The sequence below is a fragment of the Drosophila tropicalis genome, unplaced genomic scaffold (genome assembly GCF_018151085.1).
Source record: "Drosophila tropicalis isolate 14030-0801.00 unplaced genomic scaffold, ASM1815108v1 contig_393, whole genome shotgun sequence".
In the NCBI taxonomy this organism is placed as follows: Eukaryota; Metazoa; Arthropoda; class Insecta; order Diptera; family Drosophilidae; genus Drosophila; species Drosophila tropicalis.
The window spans coordinates 4668455-4686598 of NW_027172855.1; the positions used below are offsets into that span (position 1 = coordinate 4668455).

An 18144-nucleotide genomic window follows, 5' to 3' on the forward strand; every position below is an offset into this window, starting at 1 on the left:
TATATTTTTTAACTAAAGAATCAATTCAAACTAGGAAATAGAATTCAATTTCTATATATTTTAAATTGTTTATAATTTTTGACAGTTTTTAGTAACCCAAAACAAAAACAATAGTTTATTAGTTTTTTATTAAGATCTGTCGTGAGACAATAATTAATATTATTATTAAGTATACTTATGTTTCTTTTTTTGGACAATGACTACCATTCATACACTAGGCCAGGATTCTAACCCAAATCTTTAGTTGTTCAAGATGCTCGACTTCTCTCGACTTATAAGGCCTGTTTTAGGGAAATATAATTACTAAAAGCAAATATTTAATTACAATGTTATGCAAATACAATTAAAACTAAACTATATATTCTTTTTTTGGTAATTTTTAAAATTTATGTTTAATGACCAACTTTGCCCATTCTTTTAGTTGTTTACTCATTTCTTAGTAAAATTTATGGCACTATAAGTTTTTGCTAGTATAAAAAGACATTAAACCTGAGTTAGCTAAATTTGAATTTGAATTTAAATACCGAGCCATTAAATATGAAGTGCAAATAATATATACAAATTCATATAAACATAAAAAAAAGGATAATCTTCATGAAGCAGTTTAGTTCGGCAGAGTTAAAGGAAACAATCTTAAACATTTATGGCTGTAATTACAATTAGAGTTCACGGGAATTGGTTACTTTAATTTGATTTCACAATATATAATAATTACATAATCATTTTTTTCTGCAATTTTCTTTATAGATCACGCTGTGAGCTCCAATTTGCATGCTAGTAAAACACATCAGCGTCTGCATAGTAGCAACAATGTATCGGACTTAAGTAACGATTCCAGTCCCGATCAGGGCTATCCAGATTTTCCACCCAGCCCTGACTCTTGGCTGGGTGACTCTGGTAGTACGAATAATACAAGCAACAACAACAATAACAACACTGCGAACAGCCACAACAACAACAATAGCAGTGGAGGTGGTGGCGGTAGTGGGGGTGGAAGTGGGAGTGGCAATGGTGGCGCTGCCCCCTCAGCCGTTCCTAATCCTTCTTCAACACCCGGAGTACATTACTGATACTCAAATATACTTTTGCGTTATTTTGAGATGCAATCGCAGAATTTGTTGCTGGCAGCTGCACATCAACAACAGTTGCAACAGCAACAGCAACAGCAGCAGCAGCAGCAGCAACAAAAGCACCACAAAACATAGCAGATTCGATTTGTTTATGCACTAAGCCTTTTACTTAAAAAACTTAAACCAAAAACAAAAAAACAAAAACCTTAACACAATTTGCTCAAAATCCTTTATTTCCCTAAGTTAACCCCTAAAAGGATTCACACTAACTAGCTTGAGGTTACGCCCCCAAGGAACATGGCTTAGGCGTTAAAACTATATATCGCAAAAATACACACTTTTTTGTAACATTTTTAACCTTGATATTTTCATGTAAATATTGTATATTTGTGTATAGTGAAAAGCGGAAAAACGATAAGAAAAATGGAAAACCAACAACTAAAACTGAATTTTAAATTAAATTAAGTCTGTATAGCATCAAATCCGGGCACGAGATATATAAATCCCAAAATGCCCCACCACAAACCAAAAAAAAAAAAAAATCGAGAAAAAAACTAAAAAAAAAAAAACAAACAAAGAAAACAAGTTATTTATTGCTTTATATAGGATAACAAGAAAATTACATAGGAGAAATATCAATTACGAAAACGTGATGTCGTATTTATATCTAAAATAACAAAGAAATACCAAAAAATAAAAAACAAAAACGAAGAATTCAACCAAAATAGAAATGTCAGTAATGAAGAAGCAACTAAACATAACAATGCGATGAAATAAATTACTATTTGACACATAAGAATAAAAAAGAAAACAACACAAATTGTTAAAAAAAAAATACGAAATGTCTTTTCTTAGATTCTTACAGCAATTGGCAGTGGGGATTTGGATTCTCTTTAAAGACTAAAAAGATTCACTGTTGGATAAGAAGATTCCGTCCCAAAAGGAACAAAAATGGATCAAGCAGGATGCATATATTTATCAATCTTAATAACACAACAATGTATTCAATTATAATACAATGAGGTAAGAATATAGAATAATTTTAGCTCTTTCCCACTTAATTATTATTAGTAGTGCATGGCAAGTGGTTTGCGAGGAACGTGTGAGAAGGAAAACTTCCGCAAAGACTTAAAATACATATTAATATTAAAATACATATTATGTATCGCAAATACAAACTGAACATTCAATGTTCCACCGACCGAAAATTAACACCTTAAAAAGTATGTCAGCTTATTTTGAAAACAAAAATTTAATAACTTTAAGATTCGCCAAAACCATTATCTTTGAAATCTGTAGTTAGGCCAAATTTTGACCGATTTTCATTATTAATTTTATCAAACTGGAAATCGTGTTGAAAGCGGACAAAACACAGTCGGTAGAAATTAGATAGATGTTATGAAATATTTCAAAAATAGTTAATCAGTATTTACATAAAAACTAGAAAACTGTATGCATGAGAGAAAAATGATAGTTGAAAGAATCCATTAGAATTGATTTCAAATGAATGAGTGACAACTATACAATGAAATGAATGAGTGTAAATGTAAGTACTTGTGAAATCTCTAAAAATAGGTAACTCTGTTTAATAAGAGGCAAAGAATTGAGTGTAAAAGCATTGAAATGTACGAAGGCACTCGAATAATTCGAGTTATTCGAATTGGAACAACTAATCCTTTTATCGAAAATGTAGGGAAAATAATGGCGAAATGAGATTTATTAAGATCTAAATATGCTATACACCAAAAACTTTAGTGCGTAATTTTTTGACAAATCTTGGAACACGTAATTAACAAGGATTTTCTAATTGCCACGAACCGAGAAAACATAAATAAAGCTTCATAATATATTTATATTATTAATGTTGGAAAAAGAATTCATCTCTGTAGGAAATGTGAATCCGATAATAAGAATATTGTAGTCGGAGTAGGTTCCCTTCTGAGGCACCGAACAGACTAGTTCAAACATATAGTAATTACATATACAACATATATAGTTCAAAAATATACAATACAAAATACTAAAATCAGAATTGGGACTCGAATGCGAATGCGACTCGAATCATAGCAACTTATTGTATTACTTTCTGACTCATTCAATTCGTTTTGTTTCGTTTGAATGTTATGTCAGCACACTCATTTACTTGAAGTAGCTTTTCAACAAAAACATCAGAAATTATACTTTATTTTAACCGACAAGCAGATGCTATCTTAAAGTAGCAGTAAGCAAATCGGAAATCTAAATAAACGACTCCAACTACTGCAATAAACAAAGGCTGAACAAAATAGTTATCATGTCACCATTTTTGAATTTCATTAACTTAGCGATAAATGTTATTTAACAGCAGTGTTTTGCTGAACTGTTAATTAACAGAGTTAGTGGCGCCCGCTAGCGAATATTATTTGGAATTGCTGCCGCCACTGTGCCTAATTCAATTTAAAATTAACCGCGAAAGTGTTTAAGCGATGTTTACGACAACAAAATGTAGTCCAAGCAAATAAACTATAAACTTTCAGAAAAAGTGAAAATGTTAAACTTTATATGTTAAAGATAGACAGATAAAATGTGAAGAATCTGTATTCATCCCATAACTTTAATTGCATGAATTATTTGACTACTTATATTTGAATAAAAAATCATTCATTTGCTTAGGTAAATATACATTTATTTCATTTAATGATTTTCTTGCTTTTCAACAATGTAAATATTCAGCTAACGTTCTCCCTTTTGTTTTATTGCATTTTATGGTTTTAAATTTATAATTAGTTTACAATTGCATTCAATAATAGTTCATGTAGTGTGTTTTTGTTTTTGTTTTTTTGCTCTTATTCGCGGGTGTACTACAAATAGTTTTAGTACAACTAAATTGGATTACAACAATTAAATTATTAACTTTATTATGCTTTCGTTTTCGTTTTTTGTTTTGTTGGTTCTGTTAAAAAAGTAAAAAATTCAACTTAAAAAGAAGAAACACATTTCTGTCAATACTTGAATTAATGGAACTATCTTATGTTTATCATCTTGTTTATTTCCTTTTTGCAAGTAAGTATATATCTTATGTTTAGGTATATATATCCTTCATGAGTGTAGAATCACAGCCTTTTCATCGAACTAACATTAAAGTTCTGTTGTGTTTTTGAATTGTCAAATATTATGGTGATATACATATTTATACATATATATATAAATATATATTTATTACTATATTAAATAATTATTCATTAAACACTTTATACAATTAATATTGTATTTATCAGTTTTCAGTTATCTGATTTTCTTTGTTTGTTAACAATAGTTATATTTGCAATTAATTAGTTTAGGTGGTGGTGGTCTGGCTACATACACACATCTATATATATTGTAGATATAATAGATTTGCATATATGAACTCTTACTACTTATATACAAATAAATATCAGTATAAATTATTATAAATTATGACATAATGGGGTTTTGCTTTAATTTCTCATTTCAATTTTAAGGCGAAGAGAATTCTAAGACTACAACTAATTGTGATTAGCTAAGCAATTTGCATATTTTCATTTTTCTTTTTTTTTTTTTCAATTTGTTACTAAGTACATTGTGAAAACTAGTTGGGGGTCAGGGGAGCAGTTGGTGCGAGCAAAATCAAGTCAACTAAATGGCTATATATTAAATAAAATAATTAAATATTAATCGGTGTCGAAAGGCCACATATGAAATTGAAAGCACATTATATGTTTGCATATTGTGGATAAAGTGGTTGCATTTTGGCGCTGGATCAGGTAATGGTCGTTATAATTTGATTCTTAGACCCATAATCGGCGATTCTGTAATATAGAAGTTCAAATTTAGTGCTTAGATATCGAGTCTAGACTTATGTCATTTCAAAATTTAAAACCAAAATCTAAATAAAAAGACACAAAATTATAAGAAAAACGAAAGCAAAATTACGCTACATGCTATAAAACGGATGCATCAAACAAATTTCAACTTAAACACGTGCAGCAAAATGGGAATTTGCAAAGATTTTTGGATTTTGTGCCTTTTTACCTATATATTGATGAGGCTGAGGTTGATCGCGACCAAGTAACTAACAAACCCTCACCTCTGCTGCGCTCACGTTTGCTATTCAGTAGAACCTTTGTGCTATCATCAGGATATATTGAAGTCCGTATGGTAGTTAGAGCAAGCCTGTAAAATCAATAGATATATAAATTAGATTAATGAGCATAAGAAATTTTATAAGATGCTTACCGTGGCAAAACAGCCACCACTGTGGACAACAGTATGACCAACCAGTGGACAGCTGACTTGAAGCACATAAATATCACCCAATATGTCGATGGTACTCCAAAGCAATTCACGCACATGGAATTGTAGACAATTGAGAAGAGGTAGAAGGAACCTAAGCTAAACAATATGGATATAACATGCAGCACCGTCTGGATTTGAAAGCATAAACATTGCCATTAATTATATGTAGAAACAATATACACAAAATGTATTGTATTTATTTGTTAAACTTACCCATGAACGTATTTCAATGGCACAGTGGACTAAATTGGCAAATAAACAGGATGCTGTTATTGTTGTACCAAATTCCCAAAGGCCAACATCACTTTCCGCATAAGCGCACAGCGCCACAAAGAATATGACCAGACTTTGATAAAGGGCATCCAGTAAGGTTATCCAAAAATCATGCGGTCTGTAGGCAACATTTAAACGTCCCTGAAAGAATCGGAAATCATAGAATTTCAAACAATATGATATAGTTGAGTCATTTTAACTTACATTCTTATAGAGATGTGGATTTTTTAATAACAATTCCTCTGGCACACGTTTATCGTAGACACCAATTGCCAAAGGCGGCAGCGAAGTGAATATTAAATTATAGAGCATCAAATACATTTGATCTATCATTACTGCACCCGAAAAACCGCAATACAATTGAAACCAGAATATCAGAAATACAAAGGCCTGGCAAAAACAATTCAGAAGGTCAATACAATACAAAACAATTAATTTAAATTTAATTCATCTTACAGCATTCTTGTAGAAGAAATACAAAATCATGCGAGCCAAACGATCATAGCACCAATAGCCATGTGAGAGTAATAAACGTTCCAAAAAACGAAACCGAGGAAGCGTGAAATCAGCTGCCATTACCGCCTGCATGCCCTCTTGACCTGAGATGCCGACACCGACATCGGCCATTTGTATCATGGAGACATCGTTGGCTCCATCGCCTATGGCAAGAGTACGTAGATTTAGCTCTTCCTTCACAACTTTAACCAGGTAGGCCTTCTGTAGCGGAGTGGAGCGACAGCATAGCACTGAAGCGCAACGTTTGGCCAATCGCAAGAAAGGCAAAACTAATTTGGATCTGGAAGGCAATAACAAATTAAAAGAGTTATAGCGAAATAATATTTGCAAGAACATTGCACACTCACTTGGGATCTAAAATAAAAGTCAACGTCTTGCCATCAACCACCAAAGCCCTCTGTTTCCGACGCGGCATCAAGCTATAACCTCCAGTTGTGGAAGTTGTCTTGGCATTTTCAATATCAGTCAAGTAGAAATTAATTGCCGTTTCAGCAGCATCCCGAGAACGAGCAGTCAACCTTAATTAGAGAATTTTAAATTAGTAACATTTATAGTTTTATCTGTTAATTGACTTGCTTACTTGATCAGTTCCATTTGCTGTGTAAACAATTTGGCCGAATAGGCAATATTAATGGCTGTTTCGGGCTTGTCACCCGTTAGCACCCACACTGAAACACCTGCAGCGATCAATGAGGCTATAGTCTCGGGCACACCATCTTGCAGACGATCTTCAATTCCTGTTGCTCCCAATAGGGTTAGATTACTCTCCAATCTGGCAAACGAATCGCGTAATCTGCGTTCACGATTCTCCAGCGACATTTCAATCTCCTGATGCCTTGCCCACCAATCAGTATAATCAGAGGCGTTTAGTGTACGCTTTGCCATTACCAGAATACGTAAGCCTTCACGTGCATAACGATCGAGTTGTTGTTGGGTCTGTTCACGTAAAATACCTGAAATGGATACGAATAAGATTATTATTTAAAACTTCAAATATGAATCGTAAGCAAACAAACAATTCGTGACTGTTTCTTCACTTTACTTTCTTTCTCTGAGCTATTCCAACTTACCCTCAGGACTATTGCTGGCACATGGAGCCAATACGGGCATTATGGAGCTATCCGCTCCCTTGGTATACAAAATAATCTCTTGGGTGCCCACTCGTCGTACCACAATCGACATGCATTTGCGACTCGAGTCGAAGGGCAATATTTTGAGTATCTCATATTCCACTGTTGCTCTAGCTGTGGGCATGCTGACCAGTATGTGATTGGGACTGCGATTTAAGAGACAGCAATCGTAGCCATAGGCCGCATTTACCAAGGCCAATTCATCGGGGCTTTCAGCCTCATAAAGAGGCCGACCATCAGCAGTACGATAAATTGTCTCCGTTTTGGTGTTGCTAAAAAGACAAGAAGAGATACAGGAATAAATGAAGTCCTTAATAAATTTTAGGAAAATTTGCCCAACTTACTTCATTTTCAAACGTTTTCCCTGAGTCTTGGCATTCAAAAATGTTGCAATGCTTGTGATTTTTGAATTAATTACTGCCTTGGCTCGTCCTGTGGGTGAAATGCTATTGGACAAGGATTTGCTCTTCATCGGCGGGGATGGTGATTCCGATTCGGAATTGGGCGATGATTCAGCTGAACTGCTTATGGGCGATAGTGTGGGCTGATGGTTTTGTGTGGGCATGGCAAATAGGAGATTAGGTGGGGGCGAAGGAGTCACCGAACGAGACTCAGCAAGTCGTGTATAGCGATCCGCTGGAATCGATGCTGGCTGAGGTGTTCCATTTAAAATTGTGGTCGTTGTTGTTGTGGTTGTTGTGCTGGCCAACAAATGATTGGCACCTCGTTTAATATGCTTTAAATTGCCAGGACTTGAGCCACTCTGTTGGACTTCAATAATGCCACTGGCATTCATTATATCTCTATGCGGAGCAGCACTCACAATCACCGTGTTGCATATGGCCAGGACAACCAGAAACTCCTGAATCCTCTGGGCATTTGGGGTTAGATATGCACCCGTTAGCTGAGTCATATCATCAATTAGATTCTCATTGGGCACAATGGGAGGCGCTGGTGCCCCAGGCTTTGTATACATTTTCTCCAATTCCGACTCCGGGTGATTATAATCAGCTCCATTGACCACACATCGACGAAATATCATTTTATTCTCCGTCAATGTTCCTGTCTTATCTGAGAAAATGTGCTGTATCTGACCCAATTCTTCGGTTATATTCATGGCACGACATTCGGTTTGCCTATTTGTGTCCGGATCGTACAATTCAATATTATTGTGAATGTGATACACCTGAAGTATCTTGCAGAGTTCAATTGTCACATAGAGTGAGAGCGGTATCATCACTTGCAGAATGACTATATTCGTCCAGAAAATCCACATGCCCTCAAGATGGGGTCTCACGTCTGCTATCGTAATATAGGGTACGGGGATATTAACATAAGAGCTTAGCCACATGGTGCACCCGATGGCGCCAACAATGCAAAGTATCAACAATATTATCACACACCTGGGCGACAAAAGAAAAAGAAAATCAGACAATTTATGAGATTACTTAAGATTGAGATAAGTGAAAGAGTGGACTAACACTATGAGTAACTATTATCAAGATTGTTTCAGATTTCTTTAAATTTCAAAACTATTGCAAACAGTATTTGATTTTGCAACATTTTTCTCTTGAATATAGAATCTTTTCTGTATATTATAAGTATATACATATGTATGCATTCGGACTTAAGTTTTGTTTCAAATCATCTATGTATATATCAGATAGGTGCAGTTATCCTTTGGGCAACTTATTCTCTTAGTACTTACCATATCACATCAATATTCATTTGCTGTTCCACCTGGGAGCGCTTATATCTTGGACCACTATTGTTTAACATTGATTTTGTTTCATGTCCCGCATAGACGACAATTCCCTCAATATAATCCGTATTCTAAAAACCAAAACAAACGATTATGATAAAGTCACATATGTATGTACATATGTATATATTGCTAGTACTCACCTTCAGTCTGCTCTCTCTTAGCAAAAGGCACTCGGTCGATATGGGTACACGCTCACCAGTTGGATGTATTAAGGCCCCATGAAATCTATATAATTTTGTTGTTGGCGCATCCGCTTCAACACGACTCACAAATTTGCTAGGTAAAAATATGCTCTGTAATTCCTCAAAGCCACGTACAACCTGTGTGTGTGAGTATAAAACCAAGAACGAAAACAAGAGAAATGCCATTTTAAATAGTTCCATCATATCGCCCTCACGTACACACAAATAGGGGTATAGGGGGAGGAGACGTCACACATACCTCGCGGCGTTTTAGATTCGTTTCACCATCCAAATCGCAGGTGTCTATGTAGCAGACCCCATGGGGGTCACTGGTTCGCAATAAAAGTATATCTGCTGGTACTGTCTCATTGTTTGACAAATGGACAATGTCACCAACACGCAAGTCTTGCCATTTCGTTTTCTTATAACGCTCTGTCTCACTGTAAGAGAAAAAGAAATTGAAATTCGTATTAAAATTTAATGCTTCACATTATCATGATTGGATAAATTAATTACAGTTAGGGGCTATATAAACAAACTTCACATCTTTTAAGGATATGTGATATGGTACTACATGACATAATTCTTAAGGCTCTTAGCTCTTTGTTTTAGGTCTAACCAACTTTCTATCAAGCAATATTTAAGCCAATGATGATGATTTTTGATTTATAAGGAAAATACGTGTGGATGGTATATAAAATACGCTGATTCAAAAGTATAATTATGTAAGTGCTGTTTCTGAAATTTTAACTTTAATTAGTATGAGTTTGTTGTAGCTTTCTGTTCCAAAAGTGAGATTATAAAGGAAGAATAAAGAACTTGTTCTCAAATTTGACTTAATTGTAAAAATTGAATACAACTTCGGGTCAATAATAATTGCTTAAGGGGCCCTTTGCACTTTTTTATAAAATCATTGAATTTCCAAAATTTTCATTAAAGCTAATAGAACTTTCATTAATTGTTAAATTATATTACAATCGATTAGAATCTCAAGAATCTTAGAGGGTTCAAAACTAAACTCAAACGAAATTACTTAACTTAATATTTCACTTAATCTGTTTTTAAATTTGACCTGATACAAATATTTCGAAAATAACTTTCTGAAGTTAGTCAACAGTTTTGACATCTTTTGTTATGTCTTAAATTTGATTACCTATAAGAGGCTAAACTTATAATTGAAAAATTCTAACTAAGATTAGCTAATGCAATTTTGAATACAAACACTTGTGTTTATTCTAAATTCTTCCTACTTCATTTGTAAAAAGTTTTGAAAAATAAATGAAATAAAATTCGATTTTTTTCCCAAATTAACGCAATCCAAATTATTATTTAGCTTATTACTTTAATGAAATTTTCCTCATTCGATTTCCTCGGGGATTTATAAGAAAATATATTATTTATACCAAATAACCTACACAATATAAGCTTATCAAATCGAACATTATTATTGATTTCACATATTAAATAAGATAACTTGTACATAAGTATGTATGTATGTGAATGTGTAGGTGTCGGCCCACTTTCTTGAACCATTGCCCAGCGAATTGCCATAAATCTTAAATAAATGCTGGCATAGTATATCAACATCAATGTCTTTATGTCGTCACAAACAGGAATATACCACTTATCAATATCTTATCTGGCAATTCCCTTTTGATGATAATAAACTGAAACGTCGGATTACTTGGAAAAAAAGAAAACATTAGTTTGTCGAAACAATGAGGAAAGCGATTCAATTACAAATGCCAACGCACAACAGGAAGGGGAAAAGACAACTTCAATATCAGTTAGGAAATTGCATTTGTTCTACTACTTATTCCAGTGGCTCTTAACTCGGTCGATCAAATGACAAACCGACAGACCTACCAGCCAACTAAACAAACAGGAATATAATTATATTGCATGTCATCGATGTTTGGTGTCTGTTGTCGTTGTTGTGCACTAGTAAATTGTGTTACACAGAGGAGAAATGTGCAATCTTGCTAATGACCCAATTAAAATTATGGCTAAAGGAAAGCTGCTTTCCCAACCCGGACCTGGCTTCGACCCGATTCTTTTCATTTAGTATTCATTCATTCATTCTGATAGTTTTTTCTAGTTCTTTTTGCCTTTTTTGTTCGTGCCTGTCATATGTCTGACGTTGACATAAAAGTCACGAGCATGTCACAACAACCATCAAGGAATCAAAGCAATGCAAGGACATGACACTGACACGGACAGAGGAGTCCACCACCAACAGGGGAAGGAACTACACCCAAAGGAACACGCGAAGGGGCATCAAAAATAAAAATTACATTTTTCAACCATAATAATTTGCAATGAACTTGAATTAAATGGAACCCAGTGACTGAATGACCAACCGACCCCACCCCTGGTCGCAAGTCTGGAAACTCTTTCATAAATATCTAAGCAGACCCCGAGAATGACGCCATTACAAGTGAATCCTGTGGACAAACATGAAACCAAAAAAAAAAAAAAAATTTAAGCACGCATACATTTTTACCTTGACGTTAACTCCCCACCTCTTTCACCTCCACCTCCTCCTCCACCACGTCATCTGCCCATCAAGGTCGAGGTCAAAAGATGCCGTATTATTTTGCAATTTTCTTGTTACTTGTTAAATACAATAACAATAACATTATAATAATGACAATGATAACAACAGTCCACCCACATGCTAAATGTCCATCACATTTCAACGTGGGTGGATGAATGATGATAAAAAAAAACCAATTCAAACCAATCCAATCCACTTCAATACCCAGTCCAATTTACTTAAATCGCCTGTAAATTGTCTTTCATGGCTCTGGTCATCGAATATCCACACATTTCACAATAATTGACAGCCAAACTTGATGAATTCCGAAAGGGCAAGAGTCCTAACCATCAACTAAATTCCAAAATCCATTCCCATCCGACCTCGAGATAAATCCAAAGGTCAGTTGGAAACAGAATATTAGCCAAAAGGAAATATTAATTTCAGAATTGCCAACTATTTTACTTGGCGGTTAAGAAATTTATTGAACGAGGGGAAAAAATATAAAGATAATTTGTTATTAACTAGCATATTGTATATACTATTTATTTAAATGATATTTATCTAAATGATATTTAACTGTTTGAACGCTTCACCTTTTACTGTATATTCATTAAAAACAATAATATTAATGGAAAATTGTTCTTTTTGTTAAGTGCATTTACATTAATAATGTAATTAGTTTGTGTAAAAAAAAAAAAAAGTACATAAAAAATCGTTAAAAACAAACAAATCTTGACATTTTAAAATCCGAGAATTTTCTATTTATATGCCAATATCAAAGCTGAATTGAATTATATTTTTTACTAGATTACTTTGAAAAATAATGCTGACGATCTCTGATCAACTTATCTAGTCATGGATTACAAATTTATTAAAAGGGGTTGGAGGGAGGGTTGGAAAGGATCGAGAGTTCCAAAGGCTCGATTTATAAAATTGAAGCTGAAATGTTATTAATAATTTTGCCACTTAACCTTATCGATTCTCGAGATTAAAAGAATTCAATTTTTTTTCTTTTTTGTGTAAGTTTTTTAGAATAAATTCAAAATGCTGCAGAAATTTTACAACAAATTTCATAAAATTATTAAAAATCTATTAAAAAATTTATTAAGTCAGCAGATCATTTGAACATTTATTTAATAAATATTAATGGTGCTTATTTCGACTTTTTAATCAACTTTGCATTACATCAAGCAGAGTATTTCTAACAAGCTGGTTTTTAGTTACTTTTAAGAAGTACTTTCTTTGGTTCCTTGAAACTACAAAAAAAGAGTGAAATTTTATGAATTTTTTTGCTTAATTTTAAATAATTAATCAAAATATATTTATTAGGTTAGAGAGGTATAGATATACATACATACATGGCAGTTAAATTTAAGCTCGAAACCAATAATAAACAAATTGAACATTATAAAGTTTAATATTAAATTTTTTATTATTTCATGAAGGGCGAAAGACAAAACAAAGATTTGATTCCTATTAAGCCAAGTAGCTATTTCTGTGCTAATAATAATAGGTAAGCTAATGGTAGTTTTGTTTTTTATCAACTTTTTTGCTCGAATGATGAAATTTCACATAAATATCAATGCAATATCCTCGCTTTTTAATAATCAGGTGATCTAATCAAATTGATCGATATGGACGACTGATAGTCAGCACTTATCGTTTTATAGCCATTAATTGTAAACTATAGCCCAGAAGAACTCGTCATGCTGATCAGGAGAATATATGTACATACCTATATTAATTTGGTGTTTGGTAAATTAGTTTTTAGTGCTCAAATTTAAACCAATAAAAAAATAAAATCTTGGATGTGTCTTGATTCTGTATTTTGTAATTAAAAAATTGCTTTATTTTGCAGTTTTCGCCTTTCACTTTAAAACAAAAAAAATTCTTTGCCAATGAGTTGAGTTGGTTTTAAGTCTTCATTTGCATATGAGCGCATTTCACTTTCACTACAGATTTAGGTCAGCCATCTACATATATAGGAGGAGGTATACATATAGTATAGTATATATAAGTTGCTCATATATGACTTTGCCTCACGTTCATAAATCATATTTCCCTAAAACAAAAAGAAAAGAAAAAACACCTTGAATGAAGGTGACAGTTGGTGATTGTTGTTTTTATTGTTGCCATTCTCATTATCGTCTTCATCATGAACATTTTCATCATCTGGTGGCTCATGACTAACTGTTTACAACTGTCAAGTCCATTAACAAGGTAGCGTCGGATCCGGATCCATCCATCCATCCATCCACTCACTCATCCGTACAACTATCTCTACCCATCCACCGCATACATACAGAGACAACAACGACACCCAGAAAACTTGGTTCATTTTTATTGCATGTCACCTAATTGGACCCAGGAGCAGCAACCGGTGGCGCTCGATTCAATAGCGGGGATGTTCTCTGGCCTCCCCCTTCAAAAGTAAATGTTAATATTTACTTCACAAGGCGTCGACCAAAGTTGTTGAATCATTAATGATTCGCGAAGGGCAATGGGAGAAGGGTTCGAAGGTGGTTGGTTGGGCCAATTACCTAGAGAGGGTTTCGGGACGCGATTTATTAGGCGTTTTCGCAAAATGCAAAATTAATGCGAGTTTAACTTAGTGTGTTGGGTGATGAGCCCGAGCAAAGGCATCAGAGCGCCAAGTTGATTGCTAAATTATTAACCCCATCCAATAGCAACAATAACTACAACAACAAATAAAAGTGAAACTCACGCAAACTCTGATTTTTTTGTGTTTTTTTGAGAAGGTGGGCTGGCTGACTGTTTGAATACCTGGGTTTTTCCTCCTCTCTATACTAAAAGTAGTAGTAGTTTTTTTGCATGGAGTTTTGTTTTGTGGAATGAAGTGGAACAAAAGCGTGTCAGTGGGCTTGCCCCAATATATATATTTACCAACTGACTACGATGACTGTGATAATGAGTGATGCCCTCTAGAGTCTAGATGACTGGCAATGCGCCACTTCACTTTGCATTCCTGGTTATTCATCAAAGGAAAAGCAATTATACATGGCACAAGGCTTGATTGATATTGGTAACGCTTTGACTAAACAGATCAGCTGAATCATGGCATGAACTATCAATTATTTGTACTTTCAATTAAAGTTGTTCTAATAGACATAAAGTAACATCATAAAGGGACTTAACCAGGTGGAGTTAATATATGTATTTGCAAAACAAACGAACAAAAGTTTTCACTTTTCTTTTTAAATTATACAAAAATAAAAACTAAAGCATGATTCAATTATTTTACTTAAATATATGTCGGTTTAAAACGATTGTTCATGCATTATATAAACACGATTTCTACTTTCCATTGCATTATGTCACCTTTAATTTAATCATGCTCAACTTAAGGGCAATTCTGACCTAATATAGGAACATCATCGGCCGACTTGATTTAATCATTCTGATATTTTATGATAAATATCTTAGTTTCACCCTGTAAAAACCAATGATATACAAACGCATGACATTCCAATGAGAATCACATTGCAAATGATTGGGATTTAAACGTTTTAAAGATTTCGTAAATAAGTAATATTTGCATCTGATTATTGTTAGTCATGTGCATAATTCAAATGTTGAAATTAATAGGTTGAGACAACTAAACTGCACTGACCAAAATCTCTACAAATTTTCAAACAAATTATTTTTGATTGCTTGTAGTTTGTTAACTTTTTAATACATTTTTTATATGATATACCTCGTTTATAGGTTTTTAAAATTTATATATTTAGTTTCTATAACGACAATTTTATTGCTTATCGTTTACGCCCAGTTTATACCCAATTGTGCTCAGTGTATTTAGCGTTGCAGGGGCCATTCGATTATTTACGGCCTGACATTACTTCACTACATACTCCACACGCCTCCCTCGCCCATCCATGCCACATCCGAACAACTTCACTGCCTCTTCCTCCTCCTCCTCCTCCACAACGCTTTTGCATAGAAATTTATGTTGGTTAAAGTGGGTCATGCATGTTATGGAGGTTGTTATTGCTTTGTGCGCGGTGGCATCGAACAGAGGAAGGAGGTATGGGTAATTTACTTAAAGTTCATTAGACATGGCCAGAGTAAAAGCTGAGAGTAGAGTAAGAAGAAACATGCGCATACATATATGTACATAGGTTTCTCCCCCCTCCCTTGAGCTAAAAGTCAATAAAATGCCCCAAAAGTATAGAATGGATACGCCCATTCCCTACAGCAACGGCTGGCAAGGTTGTTATTATTTAAAAGGCATTTTCTCCTACCCCTACAAAAATGATATTAAAGTCCCCAAGCAAACAGAAAACATGCGTGCTGGGACCTAGTGGCTCGATTAGACCTAGGGTAATGCTACATTGGCTAGACAGCGACAATCGACAACCGACAACAAATTAGGCGGGCATAAGGCCAGGTTATGTAAACATTCTACAGCCAACACCTACGCACCTACTCCAGACCGAAGCAATTCTTTACAGGACCCCCCAGATAGGTACTGCCTACTGCTCTGGGGTAGGCGCACAATAAATATTTTAGCATTTATTAAGTCTCCAGCTGAGGCCCAACTAATTGTTAGTAGATGAAACGAATAGATAATGTAAGTAAACTAAAAGCCAACTCTGATATTATTCCCAGATTGTTGTTGTGTGTACTTATGTATATGTATATGGTACATGAACTTTCTATTTCGTGTTCAATTTTATTTGGGGGAGAATAAATTAGCACATATTTAGTTGATATGCGCGGTTTGCTAATTGGATTGATGGATTGATATATTTATGTATAACAAGTATATTTGAATAGGCATTTGTAAGAATGAGCTTACAAAGTGGGAACCCATAAGCAAGGTCGTAATTAAAATGGAAAAATGTTTTGTAAACTTGAAAACATCTGCCAAACTCCAGATGGAATGTGATCTTTGGATTTCAAATTGTCCGAAATACATCAAAAGAAACCCCATTATGAGTTCCATTTTTATCACATAACAATTTAACGAAACTGTTCTTAACCTTTTATAGTACAGTTATAAAAAACTTAACCGGTTAACCGGCAAATGAATAAAGAATCACATTGACAACTATCTTATACTTCATTTAAAAACGTGTGTCTACTTAAAGTAAATGTGATTAGGTAAGAAGAACTGAAAAGTCAAGAAATATAGTTAGTGAACGTTCTAAAAAAGTTATTATGAGTTTTAAAGAGTATTTAAGAAAGAAAAATGTTATCTAAATAGTTCTGAAATTAAGTTTCTATTACATTCTTTGATCAATGGATCTAAAATTCGCACAATTTATAAAGAATTAAGCCCAGATAGATCACTTCTATTATTAAATACAGTGGATAACTTAAAGAAAAAATAGCTTAAATTTATAGGTCATGCATAAAATTCTACACTCTGGATCAATATAACAACTATATATGTATGTATATCTAAGCGAGACTATATTGAAATGTCATTTAAAAGACCGCGTGTGTTTATTTATAAAACTTATTTAGTTTAATCTTTAATTTTCTAATGAATAGACTAAAAAACCAACTACATTTATATATATTGGCAAAATTTATGCCCTTCTATTTTAAGTTAAGTTTTGTTAACCTTCTCAGACAGCTACTCGTACCTGGTATCTATGGACATGTTAAAAAAAGTATGTCAAAATTGAACCCAGCACATGAACCATTTCCTTCAAAAGGTATATCAAACGTTGTCTTAAATTAACGAGAGACAAAAAATGTTAGCTTAAATGTTAAGTACAAATACAGTTTAAGCTATTAAACAGAAATCTTTAATATATCCTGCTTTAACAACAGACAATAAAACGCCATTTCAAGGTTATACTTTGATTAAATTTCAGGGCGTTCCTTTCATTGCTAATGCATGGAGATGGAAAGCCAACACACACACCCAAATGGCAGAAAGGAAAATGACAAGCAATTTCCTTTTTTTTTATCCCACTCTCCCTCTCACTCTCTCTCTCTCTCTCTTAGCCATTTTACTCCAAACACATTAAAAATGTGTAACAACCCTGCAACAAGCAAGCAAGCACGCAAAAGTGACTGCCTTTTGTTGTTAATCAATTTTTTAAAATTCACCCACTCACCTAGAACCATCAGGTGAGTGCTTCAACTACCCACACACACACACTCATACACACTCATACATATACACACAAAGAGCTTACCTTCTTTGTTTGTGTCTTTCATTAACTTGGGTAAAAGCCAACGCGTATGAATCAATCATGTAAAAATTATCAAAACCTTCCTTCTTGTTACTTCTTTTTGGGGCGGCGGTAGTGGTTTTTTTTTTTTTTGGTAGATAGGTGGGGATTTTGGTGCGGTTCGTTAGAGCACAAAACTGCCGTTAGTTAAAATGAAAAGACAG

The 18144-nt window shown here is 34.0% G+C and overlaps 2 protein-coding genes across 7 annotated transcripts in view; one reads left to right on the forward strand and one right to left on the reverse strand.

Moving 5' to 3' along the window:
* The window catches only part of Lim3 (Lim3 homeobox protein), a 39096-nt gene extending 37284 nt beyond the window's left edge, over positions 1-1812 (forward strand). For all 3 annotated transcript variants that reach the window (XM_068284487.1, XM_068284488.1, XM_068284489.1), the window contains one exon: positions 748-1812. In XM_068284487.1, the coding sequence (XP_068140588.1) occupies positions 748-1070 (323 nt within the window). In that variant the 3' untranslated portion in view covers positions 1071-1812. The remainder of the gene's footprint in view (positions 1-747) is intronic.
* Positions 1813-3713: 1901 nt separating this feature from the next.
* LOC137572688 (phospholipid-transporting ATPase VD) overlaps positions 3714-18144 on the reverse strand; it is a 35261-nt gene continuing 20830 nt past the window's right edge. For 2 of the 4 annotated variants that reach the window (XM_068284455.1, XM_068284454.1), the window contains exons 3-15: positions 9492-9672; positions 9191-9370; positions 8994-9118; positions 7630-8688; positions 7226-7557; positions 6736-7108; positions 6503-6673; positions 6096-6435; positions 5844-6029; positions 5580-5780; positions 5307-5494; positions 5103-5243; positions 3714-4879 (exon numbers count right to left, since the gene is read on the reverse strand). In XM_068284455.1, the coding sequence (XP_068140556.1) occupies positions 4831-4879; positions 5103-5243; positions 5307-5494; positions 5580-5780; positions 5844-6029; positions 6096-6435; positions 6503-6673; positions 6736-7108; positions 7226-7557; positions 7630-8688; positions 8994-9118; positions 9191-9370; positions 9492-9672 (3526 nt within the window). In that variant the 3' untranslated portion in view covers positions 3714-4830. The remainder of the gene's footprint in view (positions 4880-5102; positions 5244-5306; positions 5495-5579; positions 5781-5843; positions 6030-6095; positions 6436-6502; positions 6674-6735; positions 7109-7225; positions 7558-7629; positions 8689-8993; positions 9119-9190; positions 9371-9491; positions 9673-18144) is intronic. The other 2 variants (XM_068284457.1, XM_068284456.1) reach the window with 2 other exon arrangements.